This window comes from Delphinapterus leucas, chromosome 9, assembly GCF_059928025.1.
Source record: "Delphinapterus leucas isolate spDelLeu-1000000601 "Yukka" chromosome 9, BTC_Dleu_Yukka2, whole genome shotgun sequence".
NCBI lineage: Eukaryota > Metazoa > Chordata > Mammalia > Artiodactyla > Monodontidae > Delphinapterus > Delphinapterus leucas.
The window spans coordinates 15,053,182-15,080,347 of NC_143137.1; the positions used below are offsets into that span (position 1 = coordinate 15,053,182).

A 27,166-nucleotide genomic window follows, 5' to 3' on the forward strand; every position below is an offset into this window, starting at 1 on the left:
TTATGGGAATAGCATCATATTCTTTATTTTGGTCTTGGCAAAAAAATTAAACTGAAATCAATCTACTAGTCCTAAGCTGGAAAGGCTTGACACAAGTACTTGGAGAAGACAAAGCACTGGGAGAACTTTTTAAAACAGTGTAATAGGGCTTCCCTGGTGGCGCAGTGGTTGGGAATCCGCCTGCCAATGCAGGGGACGCGGGTTTGAGTCCTGGTCTGGGAAGATCCCACATGCCATGGAGCAACAAAGCCTGTGCGCCACAACTACTGAGCCTGCACTCTAGAGCCCGTGAGCTACAACTACCGAAGCCCACGCGCCTAGAGCCCGTGCTCCGCAACAGGAGAAGCCACTGCAATGAGAAGCCCACGCACCTCAGCGAAGAGTAGCCCCCGCTCACCACAGCTGGAGAAAGCCCGCGCGCAGCAACGAGGACCCAATGCAGCCAAAAATAAATAAATAAAATTTATAAAAAAAATAAAAAAAGTGTAATACCTAAAAAATATTTTTACCTGTAAACACTAAGAATATATATATAATATATATTATAAATTTATATAATACAAATATAAATTATAACTTAAACATTAAACCTTCTAAGAGTTAATATATAACCTTAAATATTAAACTTTATCAGATGTATATGTACTACATATTAAAACTGTGTGATACTAAGTTTGTGCCCAAGAAGTCTCCCTGAAACACTTTGAAGATTTGTTTATTGGTCTCTCTTTAAGTATGCAATCTGTATTTGTTAGAATAATTCTGTCCTAGGAAATTTAATGCACTCACCTAAAAGCTACACACATTAACATTGAAAAATTCATACCTATGACTCACCCTCCTTCACTTCTGTATAAGTGGCTTGATTTCTCTTGTTAATTACAAAGCATCAAGATCCTCTCTTAGCTTTGTCTCTCTCTATAGGGCAGTCTGTAATAAACTTTGTAATCCACATTTATTTAAAAAAGGAAAAAGCTTACTCTTGCTCTTTATCACCATTGCTCTATCCATAAATTCAATGTGATTTGGAAGTAGAGAGAAGCAGAACAAGCAACTGTGGAGAAGTAAATATATATACCTGTTTTATGGCTTGTTGAGCCAGGAAAGCCATCTGCAGGGGGTTGGGCTTTATTGCTTGTCGTGGCGTACTCTGGTTTGGTGGATATCTTAGCTGTTGAGGATGAGGAGGAAGGACTGGTCCATTGGGTTTGGGGCTGTGATTCTGAAAATTTATCAAACGTGGAGGAGGTTGCTAGAAAAAAAGAAATTCAACCAACTCAGTGACAATCATCTCCTGAAAGACGAAGTATAAAGAACTCCATTTTATAACTTTTACAGAACGACAGCAATTCTGTCACAGATGAATCATTTATTAAAATTACAGTAAGGGTACGGGGGGAGGGGACAGCCTTCCAGAATGTGTATAAGCAATTTAAAGAAAAGAAGTTTTATTAGGAAAGACCCTTGGGAGAGGATTTTCCAGCTGCAAGTAGGTTAAACTAGGATTAGATCTAGGCCACACTGGGAAGTAGGGAAAATTTGTCGTTGGTATTCTTCTAAGTCCCTGATGATTATATTCTGTAAAGAATTGCCCTCTTCAATCTTCCTAAAATAATGTGATGGTAGAATAATTACTAACATTTACTGAGTAGTTATTACATGTCAGGTACTACTTTAAGTGCTTTACATGTGTTAACCCATTTAATCTTCACAATGATCCACTAAGGTAGGGATTACCTCTGTTTTACACAAAAGAGAACTGAGATATAGAGAATTTAAATAACTTGTCCAAGAGTAACAAAGATAGGAGGAATGGAGCTGAGATTTGAACTCAAGTCCTCTGGCTCCAAGCAGTAAAACTAATGAACAGATGAATATTAATAACATTTAAAAATTAATGAATCGGATCTTATTGAGATCAAACTATGTGCCAGGCATTGTGACTGGCATTTTACATGTGTTATCTCATTATTACCCTCCCCTCATTTTACAAATTAGGACACTAAACATTAAAAAGCTGGGATAACTTGAAAAAAGTCACACAGCTCGTTAAAGGCAGCACTAAGGCTTTAATCCAAAACTAGTCTGCCATTTCATTACCCAAACAGGTTTTGGTGTTTAGCTGGGGGTTAAGGTACTAATTACGGCTTAGAGGATGAGTCTCTCTAAAAGAAAACAGATTTTGAAAGGACACCCTTCAAGGACAACACTGGTTGATTATAGGGCAGGGTAGGGGCTGGGAAGGCAAGCCTAGTTTGCTCAATAAATGCTAGCCCTAGAAATTGAGACCAGTGTTCTAGAAAAAGGTAACCGTATACGCCAGTCTCACCTTGACTACCCAATTCTCTCTAAGGCTGGCAACTTATTGCAAAGTAAATACTTACTTTCAGGCTATCTTAACTGCATATGAATAAGAACTTCTCAGAAAGGGAACTATTAACTCCCACATTCAAGGTGGGAAAAATAAATGTGAAATTTATAAAGGCTGAAATAGCAACATCTTAAACTTTGACACTGTGAAGGCAGACAGCCATAAAGTGTAGCTCTGCCCTCTTTTTGTTCTTTTCCTTCTCCCATTTTTGGAATTCATCTCCTTTCCTGGGTAAATTATTTCTCTTTCCCCTCTCTTGCAAATTACTTGGCACTGGGTTCACCGTCAATAACTTTCAAGAGTGACCAGCAATTACAGACCCAATGAAAAGTAGATTTAGACACTATTTCAAGATCAAGGGAAATTCTTGAAATTCTATTCTTCTGGGTGAAGAACAGAAAAATATTACAGAAAACGAGAAAATGAAAACATCTTATAAAAGCGTAAGTCTGAAGCCATAGCAATTCTCTTTGATTCTTCTATTAAAGTTTTGTGACTTGAAGGGTTTTATATCATAGAAACACAAACAGAAGAACTGGGGAATCATAGTGGAAAACTTCTAAGTTAATCAGAGAGACAATTTTTTAAAAAGGGGAAAAGCACCCAAAATGATCCTTAAGGGAGAACAGAAGTAGTTATAGAAGTCTTCTGCCTACCCCTGCCCTGAGATTTATATATTGATTCAGTCAAGAAATGACACTTGATGCCAGAGTACTGTACTCTGTGAAAAATCAGTGTGGGACTGGATGTCGACTCTCCCATCAAGGAATCCCAGTGTGGTAAGATGTAAGGTGATTTTTCTTTCCTCTCCCAAACTGTTATAGTTGATTGAGTTAATTTCTAAGAACCCTGTGACAGGAAAAGCAACTTGAAAGAATAAGACTAGCAGCTAGTTATAAGCATAGAAGAAATAGCAAAACCAGTGCTATTTTAATTAAATGGAATCAATTAATTTGCAAGAAGGAAAAAAGGGAGAGAATAGAGAAATAATTGAGAGCTTAAGCAAACTGACATATAATCATCACTATCCTCACCTTCACCGTAAATACTTTTATTATTACAGGTTTTCATTTTATTCTAGGTCAGTATAACCATGAAGCATAGCAGATGCCCTTCTAACATCCACCCACTGTTTAGGAAATTAATGTATACATATGAATGAGAGTTATCTCCAGAGCAGTAAATCTAGCCCGGGAGTGACAACCATTATGTATAAAATAACATACTTAGATCTAACAAACTTAGCCCTGTCCATTAGAGTATGATAGAGTATACTGTACACCGCTCAAAAACAGAGATGCATAATGTTTATCAAGTTTGTACCACTCAGTCATATAACTACGTATTCTAGCTCTGTATCACACAACTCTTTAATCATTCAGATTACACGGCTCATCTTCAGAGGAAGAAATAGGGAACTACTGTATAAGTGATTTTTAGAAGGAGGCCTTTAAATTGACCTGGCTCCTATTGGACAGATGTAGAGTATGACTTGAACACACCCACAAAGAGGCACACATACACCCTGCTTACAGACAGATATTTTCCCACATATATATGCAAATAAACTGTTAGAAAACTAAGAAAGCAGGTGGGTAGGGCAGTGTAAAAGTTTACAGATGAGGGGAAACTGATGAGTGAAAAATGTAGGAGTGGGTATTTGGTACGGAAGAGATAAAATGAGAGATGAGAGTACTGGAAGGAAGTTCGGGAGTCATTGAGAGGGGACAAAAAGAGAGGTGTGTGAGGTAATGGCCAAAAGATGAGAAAATGACTTTACAGTTGATCTTTGAACAACACAACATGGGTTTGAACTGTGCGGGTTCACCTAGACATGGATTTTTTTCAATAGTGAATACTTCAGTACCACACAATCCATGGTTGGTTGAATCCTCAGATGCAGAACAGTGGATACAGAGGAACCACAGAGAGAGAGGGCCAACTATAAGTTATACATGGATTTTCAACTATGTGGAGGGTTAGCACTTCTAACCCCTGCATTGTTCAAGGGTCAAATGTATTGATAAGTGGGAAAATTAGGCTGCATAATAAAGATTGTACATTATATATATCATATAGCAGTAAATCCTAGAGAGAAATAATAAGATCAAAAGCAAATTTCTGAGATAAGCAGGCTAAAGGCTCGATCAAGGTCACTTCTGGTTTGTCACTGCTTATATAAAAAACTGTTTGAGAATGTGACCAAGTCACGGAGTATATATTAAAATGCCTCAGTTCTTCACTCCTTAGTGAAAAGGGAATTAATACAAATGATGGATTTACCTTATTTCAGGTTAAATATTAAATAAAAAATCACTGTAACATCTCTCGGACACTTAAGATAATCATGCAAATGCTTAGTGCTAGTCACTTAACAAGTAATTATTTTCTCTCTCTTTTCCTCTTCACATTTATCTTCAGAACAATTTGGGTGCTCTGCAGTCTACCTGCAATATGTCACCCTGCAGCCTGCAGAGGTAGTGACAAAATTATTCCTCAATTTTCTTAACAAAATCTCAACTCTGCCAGTTGCACTCCTGATATCGAAAGCGTACATGTCTTTTCCCATTGAACACTCACCAAACAAAGACCACTTAAATTGCTTGTTATTTACTTCCTTTTAAAACCTAGGTTAAAACAAAGTTCAAGAGGAATAATCAACTGGTCATACTAATATTCTCCTGGATTTGACATGCCTTCTTAATCAAATTACTAGACAGCCATAAACTTCAAATACATCACACCTCAGGCCTTCACAGAAGCAATTTAACAAAATCAGTATCTACATATGCCCACAACTTTTATTCAGGGTTGAAATAAGAGTCCTATGAAAATCATGTTTTGTAAAACTGCTACCAAAAAATGCTATTATGCCATTTAATTGCTTTTTCATAAAGAACCACATTATATATTCCTCTTAGTGCTAGAAAAATACTAGTAAAAAATTTCTCCTCTAATGGCATGTTCCTTTTAATCAAATAATATAGATATTATTCCTGTTTCTTTTTTGTTTGGCTGACAAAAAGTTGAGCTAAGTCTTGCTCTCAAGCATGATGAGAACCCTTAGCCTAGCTCTGCATGCTTTGAGTATTCTTAACACTTATTAATCCCTCTGCCATTTCATTTGTCATTTACTGTAAATCAGTTCAAATTCTTCTGAGAAATAGGGAGTATAAATTAATAAATAAAAGTAACTGAAAATAACAGACAATTTGTATGGATTAAAATAAGAATGGTTCATGGAACATTTGCTCAGAAATAAAGTTTGAAAAAGGTAAACTTCTAACGAATCAAACCCTTGCCCTTTTCTATTTCATTTTGTCCTAGTTTCTAAGATGCAATGTGATTTTCTAAACGCTGCATCCTTACAGAGAAGAGATAACCTAAAGTATTAGTCATCCTGAAGCACTAATATAAGAATTATGAATTACAGGTACACAACTTTTCCCATCAGTCATATGCATTGGTTATTTAGGAATGGAATCATTTATCCTCTTATAATCTGAAGATGAAAGAGAGAAGATGAGAATAGGTGTCCCAATTAAATAAACCATTAATTTCTTTTTGAGAAGGGCTAAAATCTAGAGTTAAATCAGGGATCCTTAATGTGATAAATTTTTATAAATTCATGTATTTAAGTCAGGGATGAAAGATGCCTTGGTTATTTTAGGAGCTGCTGAATACAACTGTACTATAATTATCTAAGTTAGGACAGGCCTGCTTCCAAATTTACCTGATGAGAGATGGAAGGTTGCTGGATGGGCCCCTGCATTCTAGGGTTTGGTAAACCCACAGGTGCTGGCCTCCGTTGCACCTGTTGCCTCTGAGCCATTACCTGTTGCTGCATATGCTGGAGTCGTAATTGAGCTAGGCTGATCTGTGTTGGAAACTTGGATAACTGGTTTGAAGATAAACCACCTGGTGGCTGTGAATTCTGTTCCATGACAGGATTCTGCTTAGGCATTTGTGGTTGACTCTCTTTATCTTCGATTACTAAAGAACCTAATTAAAGAGAAAAGGTTAAGTTCTAAAGATTTTCTGGTAGTGAAATACCGTATTTTGTAGGGCTATTTTTACTGATCTTCAGAATTGCCAAGGAACTTCTTTTTCTCTCAGGAACCCTTTATACTCTTAAAAATAGAAACCCCAAAGAGCTTCTGTTTATGTAGGTTCTATCAATCAAAATTTATCATATTCGAAACTAAAAATGAGAATTAAAAACATTTTTCCTCACTAATTCATTTAAAAGTGACAACCCATAATAACACATTTTTATGAAAAAATACTTATTTTCAAAAAAATGTAGTGAAGAGTGGCGCTATTTTACATTTTCGAACATCTCTTTAAATGTCTGGCTTAATAGCTGAACTCTCATACCTGTTTCTGCATTATCTAATATATTGTTTAAATATATGAAGAAAATCCAGCCATACATGGATATGTACTTGGAAACAGGAGGCCTGTCATCACCTGAAGGAGCCTCAGATCCTACTTTGAGGACTGCTGTTGCATATCAAAACACAACAAGCAAACCTGACACTGGATCTAAAAACAATACCACAGTATTTCTGATTTAGTTATCTCTCAAGTTCTTTACACCTTCACAGAGTACACTGTTAGTTCTCTGATGGAGAATACTCTGCCTTATACCTATACTGTTAGAGTTTAAAGGTACCTCTAACAGGTGTGGTCCAAGCATAAGGCAAAGCTTGATTTCTTCAACAGCAGAGACTCAGTTAAATGTTTCTGATTTAATAAACATTTGTATCCTAAAAAATACAGTTATCATTCATTAAATACTTACTCTGTATTAGATACTGCGACAGTAGGTCTATGTATATTGTTAAAGTCCTCTGTACAGATAAGGGATTTAAGGTTCAGAGAGATTGAACAACTTACCCAAAGTCACAAAGACACTAACTGAATATTCATCCAAATCAACATTTTTCCCTTGCAGTCTTCTATAACATGTTTCTCAGAAGCCGTAAATAACCAAGTTTGGGAAACTTGTCTCCTTAGAAGATTTAAAATGTAAATCTCATTGTAAATGGCAATTTACAGAGCTGTATAGGACAGCTCTGAGAAGTCCTACAGTAAAGGATATTGTTTTACAAACTCCTCACAAACAGATGTTTTTGTTTTCGCTGTAGACTTATCTAAAACTATATCCATTTATGTGTATACAGTTACACATATTCTTAATTTTATTTATGTTTACATCATGTGGTCTATGTTTTAAATGATATGCTTACAAGTACATACAATTCTACATATGACTATTTGTGTGGATATATAACTGTGACAGGTTCTCTATATAGCTGCATGTATGGTGGAGGGTAGGAGATAGTTAACTTATATACACGCTTTGTATTAAGATGCTTCTTTTTAGTTACATAGGTGAGAGTGTGTATGATTCCAGTTGCTTGCTATGTATCAATCAATCAATCAATATGTGCTTCTAGACTGAGCTGCAGGAGTCAACTTATGACCTTTCCTTCAAAGGGTCACCTTATTACCATTCCTTCTATTCTTCCCATGTATGAATGAGGTTTGTGTAAGCCTATTTCTTCCTTTCCTGGTGTGTTCTGAGAGCACTGGCTCTCTCTCCAGCCGTTTCTTCCTTTCTTACCCAGAATCTAGCTTAGGGATTGAGAGAGCAACCATCTTTCAAGATTTTGAAACAAAGTCAATGAGCCCAAAAACTGTCATCAAAGGGAATACTGGTGGTTGATGAAGAATGTATATGGAATTCTTAAATTTCTGTTTCTATAGTCTCCCTGTGAGAAGTTAAGAAAGGAGGCAAAAACTGAAGACTTTTTCTACTAGCACATAATGTAGCAAGTACTGCCTGCAAGGATATTTGATGTTACCAAATGATACCATAATGATAGTCTCCCTTTGTGATAACTCAGTGCGCTCTAGTACTTAAAATTTGGGCACTTATCTGTACATATGGTACACTTCAGTTAGGAGGTTAAAAATTATATAATAATTACATAAAAGGCAAAAGAAAAAATGAGAAGTCTTCCCTAGCTAGATAAAGCAAATGAACCATTAGGTGCCTGATGACTGGCTCTCAAGAGTAAGTAAGCCAATATTTGTATGAGAAGTCCTGTTTTAACAGAAAACATTCTAAATACAAAAAATCCTATATTAATGGCAGTCACAAGTCAAGAGTTTTATCAACCATTCTGATAAGTATGTAATTAACAGTACAAGCAAGATTCTATGGGAAAGAAAAAAAAACCTCCTAAATCCAGAAATCTAGACACCCTGTGAGTCAATATAAAGGATGTTTCATATCATCCACATATTTACATGTGTGTTTATATTCATGCATGTGTCACGCATATACACATGCTAATGAAATACTAGTGAAAATTCCATGTATTTAAAACAAGATGATAAACACACTTCGGGGGTAGAAGGGAATACATTTTCAATAATCTCATAATCATTAAGAGTTCCAGAAACAAATGGCACTTTGAGAAAATGTACATAACAGCCTACCTAAATTGATAATATTTTGAGCCCAGAAACTAGGATCACAGTGAAATTGGATGGTATTGTTGGTCACTGGGGAAGCATCACACCTTGCTCGAAGGAGGTGCCGTAACCGGTATGTAATCTAGAAGAAAGCAGAGAGACAACTAAACATCAAAATCTTTATTAGCGGGCTTGCCTGGTAGCGCAGTTGCTGAGAGTCCGCCGGCCGATTGCAGGGGACACAGGTTCGTGCCCCGGTCCGGGAAGATCTCATATGCTGCGGAGCGGCTGGGCCCATGAGCCATGGCCGCTGAGCCTGCGCTCCGCAATGGGAGAGGCCACAACAGTGAGAGGCCCGCGTACCGCAAAAAAAAAAAAAAAAAAACACAAAAAAACCTTTATTAGGCAAGTAATTTATTAAGTTCCCAATAAATACACAAAAAATGGTTTCTGTATCATATGTATGCTAACACAAAATAAGCAATCATATATATATATATATATATATATATGTTATAAAAAAGTGGACATACAACGCAGTTTTCCTTCCAAAACATGTTATTAGTTTTGAGGTACAACTCAGTTAGCTATACCGTTGAATACAAAAAACTAACTTTAACTATCTTAAAGTTAGTTTTTTGAATTATTTAAACTTCACAGAAGCACCAACGAACTATTTGTAAAATAAAAAATTTTCACAAATTCTGCTCTTTTATTTATTTTACTTACTCTTTCAAAGAAGGATGCAGAATTGAGATTAGGCGGCTAATGAATTACAGAAAATACAAATTACTCTCTGCTCAGGAAACATAAGTACAGCTCATAACTAGGCCTACCAGTGGGATGGCTCTCCTTGCTCCTATGCTGTGAATCTCGGGTCATCACACCACACCCCCCATCTCCTCCACACTGCAGTCCTCAGTGAATACTCAGTCACTCTCCCTCAGTCTTTTTTTTTTTTTTTTTTTGCTGTGTGGGGGCCTCTCACTGTTGTGGCCTCTCCCGTTGTGGAGCACAGGCTCCGGGGCCATGGCTCACGAGCCCAGCCGCTCCGCGGCATGTGGGATCTTCCCGGACCGGGGCACGAACCCGTGTCCCCTGCATCGGCAGGCGGACTCTCAACCACTGCACCACCAGGGAAGCCCTCTCCCTCAGTCTTGAAGAGTTTAGCTCCTGGCTCACCATCACCAACGCCAACATTACTCCTGTCTTAATTCTTGATGACTTTATATCCAACTAGATGATCTTTCTTTCCAGCTTACTCCCTTCTAGTGCCCAGATACCAATAATCCTACAAACCCTAAAGGTCCTATAAACCTTTGCTCTTAAAATTTTCCCTGTCCTTCGACCTCATCTTACCAATACCCTTACCCTAGCCCTCAGTTTCTCCTTCCGGCTCAAATCCCAGGGTTAATCCTCATAATCATTTCCTGGTATATACCCTCAACCCCTCTTTCTCTCACATGTCAAACTACACATACTCCCTTCCCTCTCCTCAACCTTTTCCCCAAACAACAACCAACTAACAACACTGGTTAAATCTAACTTTTGACTCACTATAATTGGACTGATAAAGGGACTGACCAAACTTCAAACACAGCCTGCTTACTTTAGGTAGGGCCCTAAGGTTGACGGGCCTCTGGTCCTTCATGTCCCTACTCTCCTAAATGACTATTTCAAACCTCCTTTCTCTTTTCAAATCTCCAGCACCTCCTCCCCCATTCTCCATCTCAGCTGATGGTCCTGATTACTGTTCACTGAAAAAACAGGAACAATCAGGGAACTTCCACCACCTACCAGTATTAGCGTTCCCTCCTATCACAATGGATTAACTGGCCACGCTTCTAGCTAAAGCCAATCCTTGCACTGGTGCAATAGTGCCCAACACCCTCTTGCCGACACAAAGACACTGCCCAGCAATTTTCTCCCCTCTCCTGTATCCATCAAGCTTTCCATTTTACTGCATCAGTCCCATTAACACATAAACATGTTTAACTTTTCCCAGCTAAAAACAGCACTCTTGGCTCCTTTTCTCCTGCCATCAACTGCTCTCTTTTCTGGCAAAACTCCCACTTTTCTGCTCTCTTTTCTGGCAAAACTCTTCAAAAGACCATCTATAATGTCCCCCGTTCCTCTCCTCCCATTCTTCCCTGAAACCATTCAGGCTTAGTAGCTTTTCACATAGGTGGTCACTTGGCCCTCAGGGAAGCATTTTCTTCTCTTGGCTTTGAACAAACTATGATCTCATGGTTTTCCCCTTATTTCACCAGCTGCTATATTTTAAGGCCGCTGAGAATAGGTTTGCGTCCCAATGTACCATCTCAGTTTCCATTGTTGGTTCTTTCACATCTCCCACACCAGGAATGTCCCAGGGCTCAGTCTTGCAACTGCTCTCTTTTCTCCTGCACCCACATACTTTAAGTGATCTCATCCAGTCTCATCGTTTATCCGACTCTTAAATTTATATCTCAAGCCTGGACCCCTCTATGAACTTGCACTTCCAACGGCTTGCTCAATATCTCTACCTGATTCTCTAACAGGTACCTCAAATTTAATATGCCTAGAAGGGAACTCTTGATCCTTCTCTTCAAGTCTACTTGTCCTATGATCTTCCCCACCTCAATTATTGGCGACACTATTTTTCCTACTGCTTAGTCCTTGGTTCCTTTCTTTTCCTCATGCCTTACGTTCCACCTGTCAGCAAATTCTGTTGGCTCTATCATTAAAAGATATGGACAATCCTACCAATTCTCCCATTATCAACTCTACTGTTACTACCCTGGAAAAGCTACCTCATTGCAGTAAGGTTATAAATAGTCTCCCTTATTTCTCCCTTGCCTTCAACCACCTACAGTTTTTTTTCAGCGGCCAGAGTAATTGTGTTAAACTGTAAATCATATTCTGTCATTCCTCTCCTCAAGTCCCTCCAATGGTTTCTCATCTCACTTAGATTAAAAACCAAAGTCCTCATAATCAACTACAAGGCTCATATACTATTTGGCTTTCCAGTACTTCTGACCTTACTCATCCTAGTGTCTTGCTCATTCACTGTGTCCACCCTCTTAGGCCTACTTGCTGTCCATATCACAAATAACTCCCACCTCAGTCTTTGCACTTGCTGTCTGTACTTGTGCTCTGCCTGAATACTCTCCCCGAGTATCTGCATGGCTTGCTTCCTCACTTTCTTCAGGAATCTGCTCAAATATCACCCTCTTTAGATAGAATTCCATATCTAAAATCACAATCCTACCCCAATGCTCCTCGACTCTTCCCTTAATTTACTTTTCTCTAGAGCACTCAATACCATGCAATGGTCTATACATTTTACTTATTTTGCTATTGTGTATCTCTTCATTAAAATGCAACTTTAAAAAGTATTTATTTATTTATTTCGTTGTGCTGGGTCTTAGTTGTGGCTCACGGGTTCCTTAGTTGTGGCACATGGACTCCTTGGTTGTGGCAGGCAGGCTCCTTAGTTGTGGCATGGGAACTCTTAGTTGTGGCAGGCAGGTGGGATCTAGTTCCCTGACCAGGGATCGAACCCAGGCCCCCTACATTGGGAGTGCAGAGTCTTAACCATTGCACGACCGGGGAAGTCCCTAAAAATGCAACTTCTTGAGGGCAGAGATTTTGCTTTGTTTTCTGTTCCCTTAGTACTCAGAATGCCACCTGATACATAACAGGTATAAATAAGTTTGCTTCATTCGATTGCTAAATTATCTTAAATAGCTATAATAAATTCTGTGTAAAAAAACGTATTTATTTTGGGACTATGTAGGATACATGGCACAGTGTTTAGCAAACAGCACTCAACACAATGTTCTTTTGCCTAAGTTTTTCTACCTTTCTTAATTTTTTTTGCATCTTCGAATAATTCTCATTATAAAACATGCTCATAATATGCTAAGCAAAAGAATTATGGCAAAAACTTTCCTATGAGGAGTCATAAACCCTGGCTACTGTAAAAGATAAATAAGGATTAATTAAATATACCTGTTGATCCCTTCAGATGTATCTGAACTTAAACTCAGGTTTCACACTGAAAACTTAGCTACTGTTCAAAAAGCAAAGGACAAAATTATTTTAAAAACTATGGAAGATGTCAAAACAGCTTTTCAGATGGCAATACTGTATACTGTCTCCTTGCTATTGAAGTTAAAATAAACTTAAAAAAGAAATTTAGTATTCGAGTTTCCAATCCTGTAAAATATAACATAAGGTTTTGTCTACACTTATTTATAGCTTCTGACAAGAGATGTTATCTGCTACCTTATTTATTTACCATCAATCTTTCACTGAGTTCCTATATATCAAGCACTGGGTAACACAAAATTTTTACCCTTTAAGAAGTAAAAAGTCTAATGAAATTCACAGAAAAATATGCAAATGTAATAATGGTAGATAAAAATCAGTAATAGTATGATGGATATATGCATAAGGGCTTTGTAAACACAGAGAACAGTAATCCAACCCAGTCTTGGTCATGGAAGGCTGCCAAAAGGAAAGGAAGACACATCTAAACTGAACCTGGTAGTCTCTACAAACATGAGGATTTACTCAGGAGAAAGAAAAAGCATTCTAAGAAAGGCTAACAGTACCCAGGCAAAAGACCAAGACATTCTGAACCCTGAGGACTAAAAGCAAGGAATTGTCGATGTGATATTCAGGAAACATAAGTCTTTGAAGATTAATTATATGGGAGGACAGGGGAAAGGGACTAAAAAAGATTGTGGATTTCCCTTTTACTACCTATACCTTAACAGCTTCCTAATCACTAGTATTATAGAAATATCTATCGCTAGTAAAAAGAATACTGTGTTTTACTCTCCTGGTCTCTTCTGTCAGTATTTCTTGCCTTCCTTCTAAATAATATAAGGATAAACTCAATGTTTAACAGATGACAGAAGAATCCTAAGGAAATACTGTGAAAATGTTTTAAAATATATTTAAAACTGGACTTCTGAAAGGATCCTGCTATTCCAATGGGTTTGGTCTTTTACTGATTATAATGCCTATAGCAAAAAAAAACCAACTAAGAATTACAAGCTAAGCTTGAAATTTCAGGCCAGCAAGACGTTTCTTTTTAATTTTTAAGCATATAAAAGCCATCATTAAAAAAATAACCTTAGTAAACATGGCTATATTTATGAAGCACAGAAGCTGTAAAGGACAGAGTTGCATAATATAGTGACTTTCAAATTTTCTGAGGTTAAAAATCCTTCTAAATGTTTAAAAGTAATCACAAGCCTTAGCTCTGCATTCACTATAGGTAACTTATTTTACTAGCTTTATCTGCTGCTAGTGATGCGATTGGGTTCCACAGGCTTTTAAAAATTAAAAAACACAATTTAGTAAATCAGGAAGCTGGTAATACTGGTTCCTTATGCTTCACTGTGTTTATTTTCTCCTGTGTATAATATAGAGACCAATCTTCCTCTCTCCTATTTCAAGAGATCATTGTGCAGATTAAGTAATCCCATCTTCGAGTTTTTACTGTTTTGTCTTATAATCACAAACAAAATCATAGAAACAAATTCTTAAACTGATAAGGAGATTGAATATCTGATTGTGTGAATAACATGCTTTCTTACACACATACAAATAAAAATATTCATAATGGGTCTAGTTGAAAAAAAGACAATTCTCTCATTTTCTCCTTTTATCCGTTTTGTTTGACTTACAGGAAAACATAAGTAACAGAGAAGGTATGTACTGTATAGAAGCTGTTTTTCATTAGACCAATGAAGCAGTAAAACGGAAGAAAAAGAAAAAAAAGACTCAAGATTGACCACATCATTGATAATTATGAAAGAAAATAATCTTAAGAGTTGAATACAATTCATGATTAGGAATACTTATATAAATCAGTTTTCTAATAAGTTACTCAATATTTGAACCTAGTTTACGGAAGTTTATCCTGAAGTGCATTTCCTTATTTCAAAATGGTCATAGAAAATTCCTTCCACAAAACTGAGTGGGTGAACAGAAAACAGATTTGGATGTCATAATTTGATTTCAAAGTGTAAATCTCTGTGGAATCTTTAATAAAATAAGAGTAAAGCAGGAGATTTTAAGAATGCTTATGTGGTGTGACTTCCACGGCTGAATGTCTTCTAGATCCTTTGCTACTAAAGGTGGTCTATGGAGCAGCACAGCAGCATCACCTGGGAGCTCGTCAGAACCACAGAATTTGGCCTCACCCCACATCTACTGAACCACCTGATTAGTATGCAATGACCATATTTTCAGTAGCAAGGTTCTAGACTATTCTGAAAACAGCTGAACAAATGAGAGCCACTTTTCTCTAGCAATGGGGTTGAAATATCCAGCACCATATATCACTGACAGAGTAAACAACGCAGTAGAGACAAAAGGAACACAGCCTCTGGGTTCAGGTGTCCAAGCTGAGTGGCCTTAGGCATGTTACTTAACTCTGTGCTTTGGTTTCATTACCCATACAATGGATGGATAGGTATACCTATCTCATAAAAATGATGTAAATGTTTAAATAAAATATTACATGGAAATGCTTAGGATTAGTGCCTGGCACACTACAGGTGATCAGGAAATGTTTACTCTTATCTTTATTGTTAGTATTAAGTTCAACTGCCACTAAGACAGAGAAAACTTGGAAAAGAACAAAACAGGAGGGATGATGGTAAATTAAAATTGAAGATACGCCTCAATCATGGCAATATAAGATTTTTTAAAACCAAAATATTTAGATTGGTAAAAATTAGAAAAAGGTAAAAAGCATTTAAGTACAGACTAATGAACATTTCTAAATTTTAAGCATTCTAATAACTCCATTGTTTCTCTCTGTATTTTGATAGTATGTTAAATGCCATACTTAGTTTATCTTACCAGTCGCTTGCTATAAAGTAATGCTGTACTGCTGCCACTGGAAACTGCCCATTTAGAAAAATGCATGACATGTTCCAACTGTTTAGAAAGTCCAGCCACTTCCTGCTGCTGTTGCATAAGTTTCATTCGATGATCTTTTGCAAGACTCTGAAAAAAAAAAGTTTCAAAATTAGTTCTGCATGTAACATATATTTTAATGGTCATCATCAGATTACCCAATTAGAATAACCACCACCTCTAAGAACCCAGGTGATAGCAACCTATCCCTTGGTACAAAGGCTCATTCTCACTGAAGTAAAAACCGTGCCCCCAGTGCTGTAGCCACCACCAACGCCACCCTGCCTCTGCTGCCTGCCCCTTCTCTCCAAGGCCCTTGGTCTGGTTGTACATATTTTGGGATGCAGGTTTCTGTTCATGCATCTTCCAGTATCCAAAGAGGTACAAAACCGTGAATTAGCTATAATACAGTAAATGCCCATTAAATTCAATACTCACAAATAAAATAGATGTACCATCCAGCAATCAAGTAAAGTTACCAGATCACATGATTTACTCAAGCACATGATTTCACCTTTTAGGCATTCTTATCCTGATTGCAACTAGTTTGTGCCAAGTCATGCCACGTGGTAGACAACATTTATGCTTTGTGTGTAGTAAAAAAAAAAAAACGAAGCGGGCTTCCCTGGTGGCGCAGTGGTTGAGAGTCCGCCTGCCGATGCAGGGGACATGGGTTCGTGCCCCGGTCCGGGAAGATCCCACATGCCGCGGAGCGGCTGGGCCCGTGAGCCATGGCCGCTGAGCCTGCGCGTCCGGAGCCTCTGCTCCGCAACAGGAGAGGCCACAACAGTGAGAGGCCCGCGTACCGCAAAAAAAAAAAAAAAAAAAGGAAGCACATAATTTTTGTCTATTGAAAATTACCATGGGAACCAATTGATATAGTGACTAATGGTACCAATGCACTCAAAAAAAACTACAGAAAAGCAGACTATAGAATTTCTCTAAGGGAAGTATACAAGCAAGAACATAGGTTAGTCAAAAGTGGAAGAAAAACCCACTGAACCTGTGCTATTTTAAAGGTCTCTAACCCCAAATCTCCTTTACCTGGCAAGGAAAGGAGGAGAGAACAGGACTTTCTACTAGCTCTAAAAAAAAGTTTAAAAGTAAAATTGCTACACTCCAATATGGAATTATATTCTCAATAGAGAAAATGAACCTAGATCCTGGCCCTAGTTGGTTTCAAATTTGGAAAATACACATATGCTAAACTGAATTAAGTCATTGCAGTGACTATCAGTGGCTTTGTCGTATCTAATTTTAAGTCCAGAGATAATTTACTTATTAGGCTATTTCTGACCTCTGTAAAAACTAAGCGTTACTTTGGACACATTCTAGAAAGAACAGAAATTCTGTTGACTTTTAGGGATGTTGCAAATTGAGAATCAGAAGCCCAAGTTTCTTGGTCTTCTATAGTAACAAACTATTTGGGTCTGGAGTCTTAGTAAATACTGACTACATTTATTCGCCTTAAAGAAGGATTCTGTGAACCAGGAGACTGGGTATGAAGACTGGAAAGCATTTTTAAAAGGCGCTGCAAAAATTATAAGTCAAGGGCTTCCCTGGTGGCGCAGTGGTTGAGGGTCCGCCTGCCGATGCAGGGGACGTGGGTTTGTGCCCCGACCTGGGAGGATCCCACGTGCCACAGAGCGGCTGGGCCCGTGAGCCATGGCCGCTGAGCCTGCGTGTGCAGAGCCTGTGCTCCGCAACGGGAGAGGCCACAGCAGTGAGAGGCCCGCGTACCGCAAAAAAAAAAAAAAAAAAAAAAAATTGTAAGTCAATAAAGTTGATTTAAAATAATACTGATGACGAGGTTCATCCCTAGAGATTTGGGGATGTGGTCATCTTTTGTTCCTTATCTTGATTTTTAAAGAACTCCTCAAGTGATTCTGATTTACAGTGAAGTTTGGAAACAGCCACAGCAATGTGTGCACTATTCATCTCTGAGAAGCAAATCTATGTGACATTTGATTTTAAGCAGAGCTTTGAAATCTTTTAAAATAGTTTAAATGCTTCTATCTAAAATAAAACCCAACCAAACAAAAAAAACACACCACTGCCCGCCCCCCAGAACCTTGAAAACACAGTTACTGTAAATGTATTCCTCCTAGCCGAATACTTTTTCACTAAGTATTTGTTTCCAAGAGGAGAGAGAATTATTTTGGTCTTTGTTTCCTGTATGATTGATAAACCATGGGAATGACCATGCTTTCCCAGGAGGAAGAGAACCTTCTGACAAAGACCTTATAATTTTGTCAACTATAAAATAAAGATGTCGAACTAAATTTTTTCTATGAGGCTTTTTTTTAAATCTCAGAACATCAGGATTCTTTTATTCTCTTCTTAATTTGCTCCTCTACTGTTAAATTCTTTTTGCACCAATATATTAAATGGATACCAAAATATCATGCAATTAATATTATGTTAAGATACCATGTAGAAGTTGTAACCCTCATGCTATTTGAGTCAAACACTGACTCTGGATCTTGACCTTCATGAATGTAAGAAAGCTGATTAAGTTAGTAATATTTTTCTTACCTGCAGTGACAAACAACTATCTTAAGTGACTTGAGCATCTCTCCCTGAGTACTGCTTTCACAATTAAGACTGCTGAGGGCAGGAGGCACATCCTTTTACCTAATTTCTCATAAGGTTAAATGTATATATTTGAGAACTAAATATAACTAACTTAATGTAACTTTCTGAAAAACTTTGCTCAATTGCACTCCTCTGGTGACCCAAAGCTGTCAATTCAATGAATCTCTAAAAAGATTCATCTCTTTACATCTCTTTAATATTTACTAAGCTCCTCCTTCAAGCAAGGCATTATGCTTTGTGCTCTGAAGTAAACAATAAGGATTAAGACATTCCTACTGTATCATAAAGCCGTAAACTGTCAGCTACAAGGTAGAGCCTGAGAATGGAGAAAAATATTACTGAATCAAATGTAAACAATTATATGAAAAAGGCTGTGATTTCAAATTCACAAATACACGAGAAAATACTACGTTAAATCACTACAACATACTGTCCCATTAACAGTAACTTACCTCAAGCTGATGCAGTAGAGCTTTTCCTTTTTTATTTATTTCTACCATCAATGTAAATATGGCAACTTTAATATCCTGTTCCACCTGCTTCTGATTTTGATTTACTTCTATTATCCTGAAAATTAAACAAAAGGGGGAAGTCTAAAATCTAAGGCAGAAGATTTGTTTTACAATATGTAATATTGATTTTCTAATCCCTAAATTAGACCAAAAAGTTTTCAGCTCTTAAAAGCTCATCTTTTTCTAAGGGTCCTTCAGTTTAAATAGACTTTCTTGAAGATGAGATAGCAGAAATATTAATTCTTCCAAAAGACATAGTCAATTCAATCTTAAAATCAAAATGTATAAAACTGCCAGAGAATGAACACATCTTAAGAAAACATTATTTGGAAAGATTATGACACCTGGAAAAATTCTCAGCCTAAAAGGTCGGACAAAAAAATGATTTATAAACAAGATAAGGAAAACCAGGACTGAATGAGTTCTACTGTATTCACTGCAACTAAGAAGTAGAAAAGCTTAAATGTGTCACTATTATGTTAGTCATCTGAACTGTTACCCATTCATTATATCTGAATAAAAGCAGAAAGACAATAATAGTAGTTTGCTACTTTTAATAGCACATTTGTCTTGAAATAAGCAGCCAAATAACTATATGTTTTTATCAACCAGCATATACATTTTTTCCTTTGATTAGAGAAAATGGGAATGCTATTTTCATGGAGATCAAGACGGATAGGAAAAAAAATACATAGCATTATACCAGAATATCTTATAAAAGCAGAAATAGAATAATGAGGCATCCACCATCAAACATTCTGAGATAAACAAAAAGCTTTATTTCTAAGGTAGATAGCTAGTGGGAAGCAGCCGCATGGCACAGGGATATCGGCACAGGGATATCGGCTCGTGCTTTGTGACGGCCTGGAGGGGTGGGATAGGGAGGGTGGGAGGGAGGGAGGGAGACGCAAGAGGCAAGAGATATGGGAACGTGTATATGTATAACTGATTCACTTTGTTATAAAGCAGAAACTAACACACCATTGTAAAGCAATTATACCCCAATAAAGATGTTAAAAAAAAAAAAAAAAAGCTTTATTTCTTCTGCCTGCTTATCTTCCAAAACTTAAGATGAAAAGGGCAGGGATTTTATTCTTTGTTGGAAATTCTTTTTTTTTTTTTAATTATAGTTGATTTACAACGTTGTATTAGTTTCAGGTGGACAGCAAAGTGATTCAGTTATACATACATATATATATTCTTTTTCAGATTATTTTCCCTTATACGTTATTACAAAATATTGCGTATAATTTCCCTGTGCTATACAGTAGGTCCTTGTTGGTTACCTATTTTATATATAGTAGTGTGTATATGTTAATCCCAAACTCTTAATATATCACCCCCCCACCAACATTGGAAATTCTTCAAGATAATTATTTGATATCAATATTGGCTAGAGGATCAAGGAAACCAGATAGGTCTAGGAAGCAAACAACCTCAAAAAAAAAAAAAAAACCCCAACAAAACAAAAAACCCAACTAATTCAAATCCTCATGATGGTAGAACAGGATGAAAAAGGGACAAGTAATGCCATGTTTGCACATGCATAAAGATGAATTAATAGCAAAGTCAGTCCAGTAAATTTAATCCTTCTATAATCAGGTAGCTATAAAGATACAAAGAATTAGCACCTAATCCAAAGAGTCTTTAATTTTTACCACAATTCAAAAACTAAAATCCTTCCACACCATAATGTATTATTTTGTAAAAAGAGCATAAACTACTACTACTAAAAAAAAAAAAAAAAAAGGTAAAAAAAAATTTGGAAAATTCACACTATGTGATTTTAAGGCTTACTATAAAAAGCTCTAGTCATGAAGAAAGTGGGGTATTAGCAAGAAAGAAAGCACAATGGAAAGAGAGTACAAAATAATCTCACACATATATGGTCAACTGATTTTCAACGAAGGTACCAAGGCAGTTTAATAGCAACAGGATAATCTTTTCAACAAACAGAACAAGTGTTGGAACAAATGAATATTCATATGTTAAAAAAAAAAAAAAAGAGTAAACTCTGGCCCATAGGTCATACCACATACACAGTGAAAGAGTAAGAAAAAAGTCAAAAGGGTGAATTTCATCAACGGTGGATCGTTTACATAAAATTAGGTCTTTTACAATTACTACTGTTTGCCACTAGATGGTAGAGATTATCTACCCTTATCATTCCATAAATATTCATTATATATTTTCAATTACTCAGATACAAAATTTTAAACCCACCAATTACATCAATTTGGCAAAAATACAGTACTGTTATTAGAATACAACAAAGGAAATAGTATTTGGTCAACTACAGTTCTCATGTGAAAGAGAAAGGTAAAATGAAATGAGAGCTGATAACAAAAGAATAATAGAAACTAAAAGACGCACAAGAGAACTTTTATTATCACAATGTATAACAGATGTAATAATAACACCAGGGAGTCAAGAAAAGGTTAAATTATGTTTAAAATCTCCTTTAAGGAAAGCAGGTAAGCCAAGGAATTCCTTGGAAAAAAGTACCAAATGCCCCACCCTAGCCATGTTGAAAAATGATGAGTAACAGATTGTGACGACTGATCTTAAGGAAGATGAACTACAAAAAGGCTGATATACTTTTCCCTATGAACAACATTCAAAGCCCCTGCAAGGCCTCTCTTATTCAGGCTCTTTCTAATAAGCATTTCTTTATCTATTTAAGCAGTGACATGTTACTTTCATGTGCAAAACAACAAAAGAAAGGGAACATGGGGTTTCACAGGTGTTGTAAAATGTCAGCATGTGCCTCAAATGGGATGCAAAGGGGGGTACTAGGCAAACTCCCTCCTCACCACAGAGGTCAATGGTTTGCTCTCCAATCACTGAATTTTAGGACATGAGCCTTTGGACAGTTGATGATTTACCCCCTTGGAGGACAAACAGTATAACAAGCAATATGTAGAAGCTGTTTAAGTACTGTATCTGACAAGGAGTAAAAGGTATGTGAAACAGTTTAACAAGCCCTGTCTCCTGGTGTTCTATGATCTCTGCCTCATTGCAGTTAAAAGCTGACAGCTCAGGGGAGGCATCTCTAAGTCTAGCAATCCTTAAAATAACAATTATGTATCTAATTAAGTGTTAAAATATTTTACGGTACTATAAAAATAGTTTTGTTTTTAAATCCTGGCATTTCTTGGATAACTGGAAAACAAAAAATAATTAAAAATTATTAATACTTACCTGATAAATGAGCTGTTATTAAATGTAGCTTATTACCATAATAGTTTTGAAATTTCATGGCTGAAAAGAATACTTTCCAAACTTCCCAGAAATCCAAAGTTTCTGGAAAAGTCTTATCAACTATGTGTTATTAGACCCATCCGACAGCTTACTTGGATGTACTTCACCATGAGTTAAGTAAAATGTCTGTTCTTAAAGTTAATATACTTAACACATTATATATAGATGATTTAAGTAATACCATAAATATAAATTTACCTGTTTTGGATCTGATTTCCTGTGAATTTTATGTATTTTGTTTTTTCCATCAGTTTGGTGATTAGTGTATCTATGATCACTTTCTGATTCTGAAAAGCTTCTTCTATAAATTGATATCTGAAAAAATAATAAGCAATTTATTTCATACAAATGTCTGTCTAAAATGAGGAAAAGCCCCAAAGCAAACAAATAACTAATAGGAAACTATTTATGAGTATAAAGGATATAAATAATAATCTTTTTAAAATACCAAATATATCCACAGAAGGCAGGTCCCCCCCACCACAAATTCTCTCTTAAAAAGGAAGGAGTCTTTACAGATATTAATCATGGACACTCTGTTTTCTTAATTTCTATTTTTTAAATAAATTTATTTATTTTTGGCTGTGTTGGGTCTTCATTGCTGTGTGCGGGCTTTCTCTAGTTGTGGCGAGCGGGGGCTACTCTTCGTTGCAGTGTGCGGGCTTCTCATTGTGGTGGCTTCTCTTGTTGCATCTAGGCGTGTGGGCTTTGGTACTTATGGTGTGCAGGCTCAACAGTTGTGGCGCACAGGCTTAGCTGCTCCGCAGCATGTGGGATCTTCCCGTACCAGGGCTCGAACCCATGTCCCCTGCACTGGTAGGCGGACTCTTAACCACTGCGCCACCAGGTAAGTCCATGGACACTCTTTAAATAATTTTTAAAATCTGAGAAAAACACATTCAATCATTCAGTTTTACAAGCTTAACAGGCTCCCTTGGTGGACCCGGCAAAAAGTAATCATAGATAAATATCTATGTAGATTTATTAACTATTTTGCTATTTTATAATTATGAAAGTTTGATGCTTTGTAAACAAATATTTTGAAGATCACTTTTAAATAACAGGTTTAAATATACTTTTCAATATTCATTGTGCTACAGGTCACAAATAACAAATATTGCATGCTTTTAATAAATGGGGGGAAGTGAGGCGATGGGGGTAAAACTCCTGATGTTATGCCTTGCACGTGACAAAGCTTCAAGCAACAATATCATAAAATACCTAAATTTAAAAAAATTGACTTGAAAGTTAAGATAACAACCTCTGACAAACTATGTAAGATGACTCTAAAGGAGCTCTAGAGAAACAGATGATGTGTAAGATACATAAAAAGAGTTTTATTAAAAGTTTTTCATAAAATGCACAAAATACATTATTTTACATAATGTGATTTAAAAGTGTGAGTGTAATTAAATCAGTAAGTATTATAAGTAGGGTTGCCAGAGTTAGAAAAAAGGGGGAACACACAGTCAATAATATTTCTATTGGATTTCTTTTGTACATAATCATATCATTTGTAAATACTGACATTTAAAATTCTTTCTTAGGTGCAAGTTTTTTTATGTTAGTAAACTTTTTTTTTGTTATACACTCTTTGGGACCCTAATACAATGTAATTATTAAATGAAATGATCAAACTGGTCGTCTTTATTTAGGTTTATCCTAAACTCAATGCAAAAAATTTACAATATTCCATTATGATGTTTTCTAGCTCTTTTCATAGATAATTTTTATCAGGTTTGAGAAATTTTCTTTTATTCCTAGTTTGCTAAGATTGTATATCATGGATATACATTTTTTCTTGACTGTTTCTTCTGCCTCTGTGGAGATGGTCATATAATTTTTCCTTTAGTCTTTTAACAGGACGAATTACATTAATGATTTTCAAAGGTAAAATGAACTTTGTATTCCTATAATAAGGCTAACTTAGTTGTGATTCTATTATCCAAAAATCACAATGCTCCTGGACTTGGTTTCCTAATGTATTTCTTAGAAATTTTAAGTTCATTTCATGGGTAAGACTGGTTTGTAATTTTCGATTTTGATTTCTCATAAAACAAGTTGGAGAGAATTCATTCTTTACTGTTCTATGGACAAGACTGTATAGGAAAAGCATTATTTTAACCTTACCTAGTTTGTAGATTCATCAGTGAAATCATTTGGGTCTGTAGTTTTCTTTGTGGGATTTACACTAAAATAAAGGACTGTTCTGATTCTCTATTTTATATTGTGCTAGTTTTGGTAAGTGTATTTTCTAAGAATTATCCCATTTCATGTAAAAATTTTCAAATCTCTTGACAAAAAACCTTTTTATATTTTTAAATGCCTGTAGAAAATGTGGTGATGCCCCCCCCTTTTCACTCCTGGCATTGGTTTTTTGAGTCTGTTTTCTTTTTAATCATTCATAAAGAGATTTGTTAGTCTTTTGAAAGATCCAATTTTTGGCTTTGATTCTGCATTGTGTTTATTGCATCCTTTTTGCTACTTACTTTGGGTTTAATTTGCTGCTTTTTCTAACTTGAGATAAATGTTTAGGACATTTACTTTTTATCCTTAATATCTAATATATGCATTAGCGATATATATTTTCCTCTAATCATGGCTTTAGCAGGATACGTCAAGGATAGTATTTTCACTATCATTCAGATAAAAATATTTTCTAATATTCATTGGAATTTCTTCTTTGATGCTTTAAATTTATTTTTACCTGCTTATCTTTGAAATAATTTCAAAGTTAGATTTGCAATAGCACAGAGATCTCACATATACCTTTACAAAGATTTTCAAATATTTCCTCAGCAAAGTCCTTTAACTCCTTAATAATTAGTATGCATTTCCTAAAAACAAGGACATTCTATTATGTAACGACAGTATAATTACTAAATACAGGATAACTGACATTGAGATAATACTTTCATCTAATCTACAGACCATTCTCCAATTATGTGATTTGTCTCAATAATGTCCTCTATATCATTTCCCCTCTCTAGTCCAGGATACAGACCAGGATCATACATCATTGTGTTTTGATATGAATTACATTTCTTCATTTTCCAATATATGGAGATTTTTCTCATTTATTATTGTTTTCTAGATTGACTGCATTGAATTTACATAAGAATTTATATGATTTCGATCTTCTGAAATGTAAAACTGCCCTGGCATATGGTTAATTGATTTTTTCCTTTTTTATGTTTGGAAATAATGTTTATTATTGGGTGCAGTGTCCTTAATGTCCATGAGGTCATTTGCTAATTGTGTTTTTTGACTCTTACTGAAATATCCTTACTGAGTTTTAGTCTGCTTGTTTTGCCAATTACTGAGAGAAATATGTTAAATGTCCCACTATGTGGATTTGTCTCTAAGTTCTGTCTTTTTTCTTTATATTTTGTAAGGCTATGAGGAATATAAATTTAGAACTATTATATCTTTTAGATAAAAAGAGCCTTTTATTGTTATAAAGTTTCTCTCTTTATCTCAAATAATGTACTTTGATATACCAGCTTACCTTTGATCAGTGTTTGTATGGCATAGCTTTTCTCATCATTCTTTTTATATACTTAGGTTTTAGATGTTTCTCTCACAAAAAGCAAGTAGCAGATTCTCTATTTGCTTTCTTATCCAGCCTGGAATCTTTTAATTTGGAACATTTTATCCATTCACGTTTATTATAATTACAAATATATTTAGAGATATACCAACTTATCAAGTCTTATTAAATCCCATTTGTTCTTTGTTCCTATTCTCTTTTTTGGCCTGTGTTTAGACTAATTGTTAATTTTTCTACTTCCTCCCTCTGTTATCTTGATAATCATATTGACTTTTACTATTTGTTTAGTGACTACTCTATGCATTAAAAAATGCAGATCTTAACTTATCATCTAAGAATAACTTGTAGTTTACTACCTTCTTCCTAAGCAATGCATGAACCTTAGAACATGAACTCCATATCCTCCTAACATATCTGTGTGATATTTAACACACACATGACACATCAAGACATTACTGTGTAAGTCAACATTTATTTAGATTTATTCATACTTATCATTTCAGCCGTTCTTTCCATCATGCATCACCTACCGTTTTTCTTCTGTCTAATGTATGCTTTTGTGAGTGTTTACTGGGGATAACTTCTCCCAGTTTATTTTGTCTGAAAATGTCTTTCTTATAAACCTTCATTTCTGAAGAATATGTTCACTGGGTATAGAATTTTAGTTTTATAGTATTTTCTTTTTGCACTTCAAAAATATTACTTTATTTTTAAATTATCCTGCTGGGGAGTTATGGGGCTTCTTGAATATGGGTTAGATGTCTTTCTTCAGTATTACAAAGTTCTAAGCCATTATATTCTGCCCTCAAATGTTGCTTCCTTCCCATTCTTCTGTCTCTTTCTTGGACCTCAATTACACCTTGTGTTACATCTTCTCGATCCCTCTTCCATTTTCCATCTTTCTGTTTATCATGCTTCATTTTGATGTTTTCTTAATTTTCTCCCAGTTCATTAATTCTCATTTCCTGGCATGTCAGATCTGCTCTTAAACCCTCTATTGAGTTAATTTCAGTTACTGTAATGTAAGTTCTAGACATTGTTCACATTGTCTTATCTCCTAGCATATTTGGTTATTTCTAATTGTGTGCTGAACCATTTTGTAAAACTCATTATTAAATAAATCTGAGGTCTAGGATGATGTTTTCTTCCTCCAGGGAGGATTTACATTTTATTCTAACAGGTACCTTGGGACACAAGCAATAAGATTTCAATTTAATCCAACTTTGGGTACTGAGACGATCTGATTCTGCACTTTAGTTCCAGTGAGGAACTGTAATATTTACTAGCTAATTCATCTTTACCATAATAGTGTAGACTTTCAGAATCCCAACTCAAGGCAAGAAGAAGCCTTTAACCCCTGTGACCCTGAACTCCAATCCCTGTCTTTCAGCCCTGTGAGCATATTAAAAGCACCCCTCAACCTCTAGGCAAATGCTTCCAAGGGGAAAAAAGCCTGTGCCGTTCTTTGGA

At 36.0% G+C, this 27,166-nt stretch overlaps 1 protein-coding gene across 5 annotated transcripts in view; it reads right to left on the reverse strand.

Moving 5' to 3' along the window:
* The window catches only part of TRIM24 (tripartite motif containing 24), a 114,262-nt gene that overhangs the window by 39,933 nt on the left and 47,163 nt on the right, over window positions 1-27,166 (reverse strand). For 3 of the 5 annotated variants that reach the window (XM_089917349.1, XM_089917348.1, XM_022580177.3), the window contains exons 5-10: window positions 22,345-22,461; window positions 18,826-18,940; window positions 15,722-15,868; window positions 8,882-8,999; window positions 6,105-6,373; window positions 1,079-1,252 (exon numbers count right to left, since the gene is read on the reverse strand). In XM_089917349.1, the coding sequence (XP_089773475.1) occupies window positions 1,079-1,252; window positions 6,105-6,373; window positions 8,882-8,999; window positions 15,722-15,868; window positions 18,826-18,940; window positions 22,345-22,461 (940 nt within the window). The remainder of the gene's footprint in view (window positions 1-1,078; window positions 1,253-6,104; window positions 6,374-8,881; window positions 9,000-15,721; window positions 15,869-18,825; window positions 18,941-22,344; window positions 22,462-27,166) is intronic. The other 2 variants (XM_022580180.2, XM_022580186.3) reach the window with 2 other exon arrangements.